Here is a 12,837-nt window from a genome sequence, read left to right on the forward strand (position 1 = left end):
TTTCCTTTCAGCATAGCTGATTGTGTACGCTGACGACTGCATATGCTTCTGAACTCAAGTTGATATTCACAATTTGAAGAAGAACGCGCATTGGTTACAAAGAGCAATTTGGTGTTATGCAGTGGCCGGATGCAGGTTGATATGAACAAACTCACCCTGATGCCAAGCTCCACATTCTCCCCTCCATAAACTTCCATCCCCTCATCGAGTAGGCCAATTTCCTCAAAGTACTTTCTGTCAACCACGAAGCATCCGATAAGAGCGGGACTCCTAAAAAGCAAAAAGGGTAAACCCGGATTTTGAATACAAAAAGGGTTGAATGGGTAACAGCACCACTCATCGCTTTTATTCTTACTTTTCTATTTTGTGCTATTTTCCATAAAATATGTCTACAGCTTTGAACCTTCATTAACTGATTTTACTTGTAATATTCCTCAGAACTGCATTTGTGTGGATCCATTTTCACTACATTTCACTGCAGCCTAGTTTTGCATTTCCCAATCAAGCCTGCTATGTATTTAAGGACTGCCAAGCTGCCAAGTCTCTTGTCAGATTAAGATAAAATAAGATAAGAAAACCTTTATTAGTCTTGCAATGGAGAAATTCCCAATTCACAGCAGCAAAGTTATGAAAGGAAGAAGTAGAACAACAAAATATAGGAGCTGCTGGAAAGGCAGCCACTCTCGCGGCGCCATTTTGAAGTCAAAATAACAAAAATAACACAACGCAACACATAGGACACAGACAGTCGTGCAATCTTTACCACTTTTCTTTGAATTCAATTTACTTTGAAGTCAAGATGGCGCCCGGCTAGGCAGTCGTCAGCAAGTGCTCTCATGAGCCTTGCTTTTTTTGTTGTTTTTGTGTTTGTTTTCTCACTTTGTGTTTGTTGTTACGTCATGTGGACCTGATGTGGACTTTTTTAGCATTTTTTGGCCACGACATTCATCAAGGAGGAAACTGTGCGCGCCTTCTCGGCAGCATGGGTATACCGGCACTGTTTTTGACTGGGAGGAATGTCGGCGCCATTTGACTGTTGTTGCCGGACAGTCCCGGGGCGCTTTTGTCTTGCGCCTGTAATGGGCAGCATTTTTCACAGCCCCGCTTTGTTTTAGCGGAGAGATCGGTGCTGTTGAACGGTTTGCGGCTGGATGGATGTAAGGCTTGAGGAGCCGACGATGAGAAGAAAGGAGCGTTAGCGCGGAGCGCCGATGCGGATTTGGAACTGGGAGTCGCGGCTTGGATTTTGAAGCGGATTACGTGGGACAGGAGAAGTGAACTCATCTCTTTTCGTCAATGGACGCTACAGCTTCGAGTTTGCTTTCAAAACTTAGCTTGGAGCTGACGTGTGCACATTTTCAGCATGACGTCTCTGATCCACTGGTAAAAGGACACATTGATCCTCTCCTCTTTCATCTATAACTGCTTGTAACCCTGTAAAATCTGCTCACCCTGCAGTTATGATACAAAAGAGAACCCTCCTCCACCCCCAAATATAGCAAACCAACAGTAAAGAGCAAAACCCTAGATAGGAGGGTTTGATTGAAGTTATTATATATGGACAAGAAAAGTAACGCTACACCCTGTGAGGTACTTTATGTCAACACACATTACATTTTAGGAAGATAAGAATCTCTCAAGACTTATACTCATTCATTTTTTTTACCTGATTGGAGCTGTGTGGTTACGCAATGACCACCAGGACTTTGGTGGGTTGAGGTATCGACACCAGAGCTCCCAGTCAAAGCCCTGAGCAGACAACGGGTACTCTTCCATCTCAAATGTGTCATATTTGATGTTGTCAAAAGAGGGAGACACCACCCGAGTGCGGTCCTCCTTTATTCGCTGAAGAACCGGCTCTGCCCTGTGGGACGCCAAACAGTAATACAAACTGTTGAAGAAAAGTAGAAACTGATACTTGGCAGAGAAATGTATATACTTTGGTTTTACAATGATTCGATAATCTACTCATTTCTCAAATAATAAATGATGGTCACCTGGCTACTACAATGGCAACAAAACAACACAGATGAAAACATTTTGGCATGTGACATCGCTCTGATTCTAGCCCTTGTTGTAGCTAATAAAATGTTTTGAAAAATCTAGGATCTAAATAGGCTAGACTGAAATAAGCACTAAAATTAGCACACTTCAAATTTAGCAATGTTGGATCAGGTGTCATGTAAATCTTCACTCATGTAGTTCTGAATCCAAAAGAGCAATGCAACAACCCCCAAAGGCACATTGATACCGTTAAAATCTATTTGACCCATACATCAAGTTTGAAGACAATAATCATTTAATAAGCATTTCAGATAAACATTGTCAACGTGAAGCAATTTCTGTCCAAGTGAAGCAATTTCTGTCCAAGGTTACATACAGTACACGTTCAAACATGCACTCATCAGTAGTTCATTCTTCAGATTTTTTTTCCAGGTTTTTTTTGGACACTTCCAAAGGAACACATTTATTCATAAGCTTTCTAAATACCAACATATCCAATGATCCTCAAGGAATCAAATAATGTATACCAGGGATGGGCAACTTAAATGATGGAGGGGGCCACAATTTTTTATCAGGGGCCCACTGTAAAGCAGTTTGTTTTGCCCGCTAACCCACTTTCGGTATTTTATATATGATCTGATTCGTTGACTCGTAGGTAACTAGTCGACTAGCAAAATAATTATTTGTGGCAACCCTGAATGAGAATTATTGCAAAGGTGACACAGACGGGGTTAGTGCCCGACATTAAGAAGATATTCATAACATATGCATCAAAATTGCCAGTGAATGCAGAAAATGAAACCTGAATTTGAAATATGGGTTTGTGTGTGTGAGTGTGTGTGTGTGTGTATGAGTGCGTAAGCTTGTGCAAGTGTGGTCATTTGTGTGTGTGTGTGCGTGCGTGCGTGTGTGTGTGGTGGGAGAGGGATATTGCAGGGGTGAGACAACGATTGTACCCTCTGCTCTCCCACCTGAACCTCCTGTCACCCCCTCGACACCCTAGGAAGAATTGTCGAGAACCGCCAGTACTTGAATACATAATCGTTTTTGGATGTGCTGAAGCCCCCCAAAAGGTGATTCATTCCTGGGAAGAAGAATAATAAACAGCAATTGCAAGAGGGTCTTTGCACGTATTCGGGGCCCAAATTGATTTTTACTAATTGCTTTATTCCTCCATCATCCCGTGCTCATTTAAATGAGGATTTTGGTTTTTTTTTCTTTCCATCCATCCATTTTCCATTTTCCAAAGTACATGATCTCAAACTCACCACCCAGTGTTGAATTCCACATGTGCGTCAAACAGTGCGACCACAGGTGCTGAAGCAATCCTCCACCCACTGACTCTGGACCTGATCAAGCCTTCCTGTTTGTCATGATGGACCACTTTGATGAACTCTGGTCCATGCTGAGCATTCGTCTCATCTACAAAATTCTGAAGGTTCTCTTTCAGTTCGACTGGAGAGAAAGAAAACACATTTTCAAGTGAGTGAAAAAGCAATGTCATGAAGATTCAGTTTGATGAATAAATACCATCTCTCAATGTAAAAAAGAATTGGTCATACCAGTACATTTCTTAATTTAGGACTAAACTGTCAGTTGCTACGTAGGTGGCTTATAGACTTTTTTTTTTAACCCACAAAAGCACAAAGCAAAGCTGCATTGTTTAAAGTTTACACAACGCAGCTTGCTGTAAACTGATCACTTTTGTTGTGTATAAATTTGAAGAGCTTCATACTGTACAATTGTATACAGCTTACAAAGGTAAAAGGACTAGCTGGAATGCTTTTTATGGTAATGATTGAGCACTCGAAATTAAAACATTAATTTGTGTTAAATTTAATTTGCAAAAAATACCATTGATTTAACAAAAACAGATGCATGGATCAACTTCGTGGCACCACCTTGCTCCAAACTCCACAAGGCTTGACTCTACCTACCTGAATGGACAGCATTTTGTAAAAAAAAAAAAAAAAAACCTAACTAACTCTGGCCTCCCTTTACAGGCTCCCTATATATTTTCGAGTGGTTTTTAAGATCATTTTATTTGTTTTCAAATCTTTAAATGGCCTGGCCCCACCGTACCTATCTGAGATCCTTCGCCACTACGCACCTGCCCGGTGTCTCAGGTCTGCGAACCAGACACTATTAGAGGTACCATGAACGAAGCGGAGGGTCAGAGGGGATCAAGCCTACTCCGTTGCTGGTCCCTTTCTTTGGAATGACTTCCCACTGAACGTTCGGCAAGCGCCCTCACTGCCCATTTTCAAAACTCGTCTTAAAACTCATTTTTATTCTTTGGCTTTTAACTCAGCATGAGACTTGATTTTAAATTGACTGTTTTTGCGCTTTCTATTGTGCTTGTTATTAATTAATGGTTTTAATATTTATTTGTTGTACATTTGATTCCTTCCATGTACAGCACTTTGTATACAACGGTGCTTTTTTCAAAGTGCTCTATAAATACAGATGAGTTGCGTTGAGAAAAATACATACAAAAAGGCCAGGCAGAAACAACAACAGAAAATCAAAATAGTCCAAACCACAAACAGATGGAACTACTACTGGCAGGAACTAGGGCGAGTGAGTCAAACCCCTTTTTGTGGGGGACCACATTGGAGTTGCGGCTTCCCTCAGAGGGCCGTCATGTGTTAATGTGTGTTATGTGAAACCAAATAAATGTTTAATCATCGAATAACGTCAAGGATAATAGGCCCGGTGGTCGACTGGTTTGCGCGTCGACCTCACAGTGCAGAGGTTGTGGGGATCGATTTCGGCTTCGGCCTTCCTGTGTGGAGTTTGCATGTTCTCCCCGTGCCTGCGTGGGTTTTCTCCGGGTACTCCGACTTCCTCCCACATTCCAAAAACATGCATGGCAGGTTAATGGAACACTATAAATTGTCCCTAAGTATGCGTGTGAGCGCAGATGGTTGTTCGTCGATGCGTGCTCTGCAATTGGCTGGCGACCGGCTGAAGGTGTCTCCCGCCTGCTGCCCGAAGACAGCTGGGATAGGCTCCAGCACCCGCCGCGCCCTTTGTGAGGATAAAGGCGATCAGAAAATGGATGGATGCATGGATGCTTTTTTTTTTTTTTTTGTATTGGCGTCAATATAAAATGATCCCTTATCATGACGATTTCAAAGGTAAATAACCATAGCGCTCAAAACGTGATACACGTGATCCCAAACAATGAATTAGCCTTGGAGGTCTGCCACTGAGATGTTACTTTGCCAATTCTTCTGATGCATAATTATCTTCAGAATCTGAAAGAAACATTGCTCATTTTCTCTCCCGGCAATGTTATCACACCTAATGAGACATCAAGAGTGCAATATTTTAAGAGCAACAGAGAAACAATCAAATGCAAACAGTCCAATGCTATCCAATCAAGATGGTGAGATGAAAAAAAAAACATTGTGGAAGCGACTTCATGTGCATGCAACCGATATACAGTAACAGTGTACGAGAGCAGTGTTTTTCAAACCCTGTGCCGCGGCACGCCGGTGTGCTGTGGGAAATTATCCAATATAGTATGCCTGTGAGGTCTATCGTCTGGCAGAGTAATTAAGTAGTACTCTTCCATACCGGTAGGTAGCAGCAGCAGCTAGCTAATTGCCTTGAGCTTCGAGATAAGCGAAGTTTCTGGCGCGAGGCAATACAATCATACAAGATCATTTGGATATACTTTTACCGGAGATGCAACGGCACCGACTCCGTTGTGCTTGGTATGTGGTGAAAAGCAACTCCCCAACGAATAATGGCGTTGGTAGGCACCCTAAAAAACAATTTTTGGATAGAAAGAATGCCACAAACCACTTCAGACAGACACTGTCCGCAGCAGACCAGCTCAAATTCGAAATTACTCATTGGATTTATCCCTGAAATAATCCTGCCTGTAGGCTACAGCTGCTGCCTTTCTCCCCTCTGTTCCTGATATCAACCTCAATTCTCTTGCCTGTTTCTCCTTCATGAGACAAAGTTTGCCGCTGACCTGAAAGAAGATGAGCTCATTTCACTATATTTTGGAGTCTTTGAAGGGAACTCTGCGGTGGGTTATCCGAGGCATTAAGGTTAGATGTATCTAAACATTAAATATCAAGTCTTGCATTTTAAGTTACCCATTCATTTTCTGCTATCTAGTTAGCCTCTTAGTATTCTTGACTAAACGGCCAAATTGTTAGCCTATTTCATTTGTTAGAGTCCAAAATCTAGATTTGTAAGTCATTTATTTGACTTGAGATTTTTTGCAAAGATGAAAAGATTGTAGACTGCGTGAGAAAGAAAGGCACTGCTGAACACAAGTGAAGCATTAGCTCTCTTCTTTGATACAGTTGGAAAGCTAGTTGGTATTACTTTAAATTTATAGAGAGAAAATGTACAATTCAACCTCTTTTCAACATGTCCCATTTTCGCTTTCACCCCTGGAACGTTCATATTTCACGTAATTCGTTTTCCATTTGCCGATTTTGCTTCCAACGAAAACCTTTGTAGTAATCTAAAGTTTATTATAACGTCCAGATTGTCCCACAAAATAGTGAAAAGGCCTTCGTTACAATGACCTGTGGGTAGCTAACTGCCACTGCCTTGCTTAGGAACACAATGTACAGCGTGAGATTCCCCTCTGTTGCTTGGCAATGATACTGATTGACTCGTATGTTGTTGTACTTCTGAAAAATATAAATACGATTTTGTTATCTTTCAATTCTAGACATATAAAAAACGATTCATTAAAAATAGAAAAAAAAGTAAATACAATTTGAAGATGTTTTTTTTAAAATTGTGCATAGAATGAACAAAATAAATCTCCATGCAGTTTCAGGAAGTGTTCCTTGAGTTTTGCCGGTGCAGGACTAGAGTTGCTCAACTTGGCATGACAAATCATGCAGATAGGACGCCGAGTCCCATCACGTTCCGTAATGCATGTGAATCCATGTGGTACATATTCATCCGACCACTTTGGGTTTTTTGGGACACTTTGTTCTTCTTCTTTCTTCTTTCTACCCACAATCTTGCTGCTGTAGACTGTAAATTTCCCCAGTGTGGGACAAATAAAGGATATCTTATCTTATCACATGGCTCTCATGGTTGCTCTTATAGCCAAGCATCTCTAGGATCACTGATGCTGAAGCGTATATCAGCTCATTGGTTTCCGTGATCGTTACGGTAGGGATCGCCCTCAGTGCTGCATTCACACTTTCCATGAGACTTTCAGGTGGTACTTCACATAGCCGTTGAAATCGGTTTCTAGTTTGCCCAGCTTTCATTCTCGCCATGATCTTAGCTTTCAGGTCAGTTGCTGCCTCGCTCAGCATTTCATTCATTGGGACTGGCCTCCCAATCTCATCATCTGCATTCATTGGGGCTTGCCTCCCATTCTCTAGTATGACCTCCTCCTCTGATCTGGCAGCCTGGGGCCCTTCAACCATGGAATTTGCGTCGTACCTCATCACTCTCAAGTTGTGAAAGCAATTGCTGTTTGTGGATGTTGGAACACTGAGCTACGGTCAACCGTGACTGTGGGTTTTGAAGTCACCATTCAGCCCACACTCTCTGCATGTAACCCCTCTGACTAGGGTTGCTTGAGTAGTAGCATTCCAACAGAGCCATGTTATGCATCTCACCAGTTCCAGTCGCCCATTTTTCATCAAGGTGCTCTGGTTCCCCGGGACCTGACGCAGACCTTGTTTGGTCGGGCGATGTCTGAGCCGGCATGTCATTCGTTTTATATGGGGTGTTCCCACGGCACATATTTGCTCCGGCGCTGCACCGATGTATTTTGTTGCGATATATTTTGCACCGCAGCAAATTGTGTGGAGCGTTCACACGTACAAAGTCGCTGAGCGTGTCAGCACCGGCACAGCATCGGTGCAGCCCCACTTGCGTTCACACGGCAGTTTCTGTAGCGGAGCAAAACGACAGAAAACAAATGAGCTGCCGTGTTGGTTCTTTTTAAAACGTATACACAACTCAAACGACTACTGCACAGGCACGTCTTTCTCCTTCTCGGTCTCCGTGCCTTCTGCTCGAGAATGACCGCCCCCGAAAACGTAAATCAACGATGACTTCAATGACACTCAGAAAAGCGAACACGTAATGCGCCAAACAGAAAATCAAGAGAGGAAATCACAAAATAAATTATATGGGGGGGCGGGGGGTTGTGAACACACAACAAATGAACAAACTACACAAACAACTCTGAGACAGTCCAGTCTTCGACAAAAGGAAAGATGTTACCAGCTAAGTCTTGTGTCGTTATTAAACACATGACGGAAGTCCGACAGAACACGAAAGCAACGCATTCTCGCCGTACGTAAACTCTTCACAAGCATTTGCTCTGGAGCAAATTTAACCCAGTTGCGTTCATACGTGCAAATTTACACCAGTGCTGCTTCGCAAACGAGCATTTGCTCTGGAGCAAATTTTTAAACCACCTCCCTGAGGTGGATCAAATTTGGTCCGGTGTAAGCTGTTTTCCGGGTCTACGCCGGAGCTAATTTGCACGTGTGAACGCTCTACTGGGGCAGCCCCGGCGTAGCACCGGACCAAATCTTGCCGTGTGAACACCCCTATTGTCTCTCATTGTATGAGGTATGCATTAGCGTGAAGGGTCTTGCCCAAGGACCCACACCGGATGGTGTTATGTGCTCATATTGCCCCAAGTGGGATTCGAACCCCCGTCTCCCAAACCGGTGCCTTACCAACTGAGCTAGCTAGCTATATATATATATATATATATATATATATATATATATATATACACACAGTATATATATATTTTTTCTTGGTTAAAAAAAATTTAGGAACAACCAAGTGTTTTTCATTTTTAGATGATCAATATGTTGTACTTCACTCAACTCAACTATATTTAGAGAGCACTTACAACCACCACTGTAGACAAAGTGCTGTACATGGAGAAAATATAATTCATACAACAACAAATAATCAAACAAATTAATAATGAAGACAGTAGCAAACACAAAACCAGTAAAACTAAAAATCAAGTCTCATGCTGAGTCAAAAGCCAAAGAATAAAAATGAGTTTCAACTCAAGTCAGCGTTATTGTCAGATAATATCTATGTGCAACATACAGCACAGATAAAATTTCTTTCCTCTCAACCACAGTGCAAACATGCAGTGCATTGAAACACACAGCTAAAAATAAGGGCGACGAAACTGAACTGCATAAAAAGACAAAGACATAAATATATAAATATAAACAAATCATAATAAACAATAAATTGCACTCAAGAGACAACCAAGGGCACTTGTGATTATTGTGGGTAAAGTTAGATAGTGCATTGTTTAGTGCAATAAGCGGATGTCAGATGCTGACATTTTGACTTTAAGATGAATTTTAAATATGGACAGTGAGGGGGCTAGCCTAATGTTCAGCGGGAGGTATTTCCAAAGAGAAAAACCAGCAACGGAAAAGGCTCAATCTCCCCTCAGCCTCCGCTTTGTTCTTGGAAACTCTGATCATGTCTGGTCCGTAGAACTGAGGCACCGGGCAGGTCTGTTGAGGTGGAGCTCAGAGAGGTGAAGTGGCTATTTAAAGATCCTTTCCTTGCTTTCCTTGGTCTGTAGTGCTAAAAAAAAAAGAAAAAAAGTGGCAGCTCAATGGCTGACAATGCAGCCAGCATGTGAGCTTCAGAGTTTTCATAGAAGTCACTACATGTCAAATCATGGGAAATGTAGAGGTAAGTTAAAAAGGCTCCAACATCGAATCCTGACAGTACTATATCTAACTGAATGAATTTTGTGTCTCCTTACACTGCTAATATTTACAGAATGTTGCTTTCAGGCCAAACCATCAGTCTTAACACAATATAAAACCACTGGGGAAGGTTAATAACCCTTACAATTGGTGCTGTGGTCATCCACTAGTATAATCTCCTTGAGTAAATGGGACGGAGTCCTCTGGATGGCTGTGTGCACGGAGCGCAGCAACACGGACAAGGCCTCATTGACAAAGATAAAGATGATACTCAACTGAGGAAGCTTGGATGAATACCACATGTTTTTACATCTGAAAGATAAAACAGAGGAATGACATTACTCCACACCTCCACATTCAGGCCTTTATGACAAGTCACTCTCCGACTGACCCGTCTGGGCGAAAATCCGGGATTGGCCGGGTGATGGAGAGACGGTCACTGAGGTAGCTGTTGTAACCATAATAGCGGAACTTTCTGATGGCAACCCTTCGGCTTTCTGGGCCCAGGTCATGACCCCAGTGATCAAACAGTGAGGAGCTGGGGTCGGAGGCTGATGAGGATGAAGCATCTTCATCTTCCTTTGCGGGGTTATCTGGGGGGGAGAAAGTTGATGCATTTTGTTCCAAATACAAGCTTTGTCAAACACTCCTCTTCAGGCCAACATCACTAATGCCTGATAGCTGATTATGGGGAAGTTGCATGATAAATTGTGTCCAGGTGCAACCCGTCCCAAGGTAGTTTGACTGGATTTTGGTTATTGGATTGGATCAAATCTTGAAAAGGGTTTTTTCAAAAGGGAGAGAAGGACTCTAAAATCCGATGAGACACACATAACTCTCATCCTAGTTTCAATCTGATTAAAACATTCAGTTTGTAATGTTCAAAACATTCCAGTAGGATATGGATAATTTTGATTTTAAAAAAAACATGATTATCCAGGTCCCAACAGGGGGTAGGATTCTAGGTGGATTACAGGAAGAAAATGTAGCTACACTTTTAAATTGGTCAAATAATCACTTTGTACCATGTTTTGTATGTACTTTTATTGATATTTTGTGTTTAGTACGTTCAACCACGACCAATTAAGCCTTTCAGTAAAGAAAAAATTTAATAAAATAATCTTGTCCCCATGAACCCCCCCGCCCCCAGCCAGATCACATTTGTTTGTTTGTTTATTGAACATATTAAATATAAAATACAGCAACAAGTTGGCAAGAAAGGAAAGAAGAAAGAAAAAGAAGAAAGGAAAAGAAAATAGTCATCATCACAAATTATATGTTCAAAGGAGTAGGGAGAAGTAAAAAAACTTATCTAGTCCTACCCCTTGTTATATAATATATGAATTGATTATTTTTCAATCCAGAAAAAGGAAATCGTCTACATATCAACAAATGCTTTTACCTATATGTGTGCTGTACTTATCTATTTATACAACTTTCGGTTGTTGTACATTCTCATTCTAGCACATTTATATGTCGATTTTCTCATATTCATTACGGATACTGCATGTCATTTCGTTTATCAATGTAATTCTAATGCATTTCTATATTTTTAAATGTATCAAATTTTATCAGCTTAATTCTGATTTGTGTAATTTCCTTGTACTACTCTCTTGAATTTGTTTTTGGACTGAGCAAACGAGTTACTCATTTTCAGGTCCATTTCAAAATTATTCCACAGATTTACACCTGTTACAGATATACCGCATTTTCACGACTATAAGGCACCATTAAAAGTCTTAAATTTTCTCCAAAATCGACAGGACGCCTTATAATGCGGAGCGTCTAGTGTATGAGCCGAGTTTCAAAGCATGACTGTGAGCGCTTCTGGCCGACAGGCATGCGGAAGTCCGCCAATGAGTGAAGGGTAGGTGTAAAAGGATTCTAAAGGCACGCCCCTAGCAGGTACCAGTCGCCAATGAGTGAAGGGTGGGCGTGTAAGAGGACGCTAAAGGCACGCCCCTAGCAGGTACCAGTCGCCAATGAGTGAAGGGTGAGCGTATAAGAGGTGAAGAGAAAAACGTAATTGTAAAATGAAATTTTACAATTCAAGATTATTTTATTAATTTTTTTTTTAAACAAAATTGTAAAATGGCTAAATAAAGTACAACCGAACTCAGTTTTGCTTCCGTTGCCTTTTTAAAAACGTGTTTTTAGCGTGTGTGCATGCATGCCGTATGTTTAAGCTGGCGTATGTTTTACCATGCCTGGCTGTGAGCTGATTTTTTTTATATATACCTGTATATATACAGTATACAGGTGTGTATATATATATATATATATATATATATATATATACACATATATATATACACATATATATATATATATATACATATATATATATATATATATATATATATATATATGTATATATTCCAAGATGGTGCCCGAGTAGGCAGCCTTCTGCAAGTGCTCTTCAAGAGCCTTGCTTTTTTGGTGTTTTTGTCTTTTGTTTTGTCACATGTTGTTTGTTGTTTCATCGTGTGGACCTGATATGGACTGTTTTCAGCGTTTTTTGGCCACGACATTCGTCAAAGGAGAAGTATCTGTGCTTGGTGGTTGCGCCTTCTCCGCAGCACGCCTGTACCAGCACAGATTTTGATTGGGAGGAATGTCGGCGCCATTGACTGTCGGTGCTGGACAGACCTGGGCGCTTGTGTTTTTTGCGCCTGTAATGGGCAGCATTTTTCACAACCCCGTTTTGTTCAGTGGATATGTCGGCGCTGTGGGACAGTCGGCATTGGTGCGGCTGGATGGATGGCTGCTGAAGTTGAGGATGAGGAGAGAGGAGCGTTGGCGCAGAGCGCCGATGCGTATTTGGAACTGAGAGTCGCCGCTTGGAATTGAAATGGATTTCCATGGGACAGGAGAAGTGAACCAATCTCTTTTTTCCTCAATGGATGCTACAGCTTCTTGTTGACTTTGAAACTTAGCTTGTGGCCAACGTGTGCACATTTTGAGCATGACGTCTCTGATCCACTGGTTAAAGGACACTTTGATTCTCTCCTCTTTCATCTCAAACTGCTTCAAACAACAAAGCTTGTGACGGAAAAGTGGTTAGGACTGCACGACTGTCCGTGTTTTATGTTCTGTGTTGTGTTTATTATTTTACTTTATG

At 41.5% G+C, this 12,837-nt stretch overlaps 1 protein-coding gene across 3 annotated transcripts in view; it reads right to left on the minus strand.

Moving 5' to 3' along the window:
• LOC147205713 (polypeptide N-acetylgalactosaminyltransferase 18-like) overlaps positions 1-12,837 on the minus strand; it is a 151,222-nt gene that overhangs the window by 51,422 nt on the left and 86,963 nt on the right. For all 3 annotated transcript variants that reach the window (XM_086109309.1, XM_086109310.1, XM_086109308.1), the window contains 5 exons: positions 10,108-10,309; positions 9,862-10,028; positions 3,273-3,459; positions 1,667-1,864; positions 156-270 (listed from right to left, as the gene is read on the minus strand). In XM_086109309.1, the coding sequence (XP_085965435.1) occupies positions 156-270; positions 1,667-1,864; positions 3,273-3,459; positions 9,862-10,028; positions 10,108-10,309 (869 nt within the window). The remainder of the gene's footprint in view (positions 1-155; positions 271-1,666; positions 1,865-3,272; positions 3,460-9,861; positions 10,029-10,107; positions 10,310-12,837) is intronic.

This window comes from Hippocampus guttulatus, chromosome 4 (assembly GCF_054856545.1).
Source record: "Hippocampus guttulatus isolate MCC_2025c chromosome 4, RoL_Hgut_1.0, whole genome shotgun sequence".
Lineage (NCBI taxonomy): Eukaryota > Metazoa > Chordata > Actinopteri > Syngnathiformes > Syngnathidae > Hippocampus > Hippocampus guttulatus.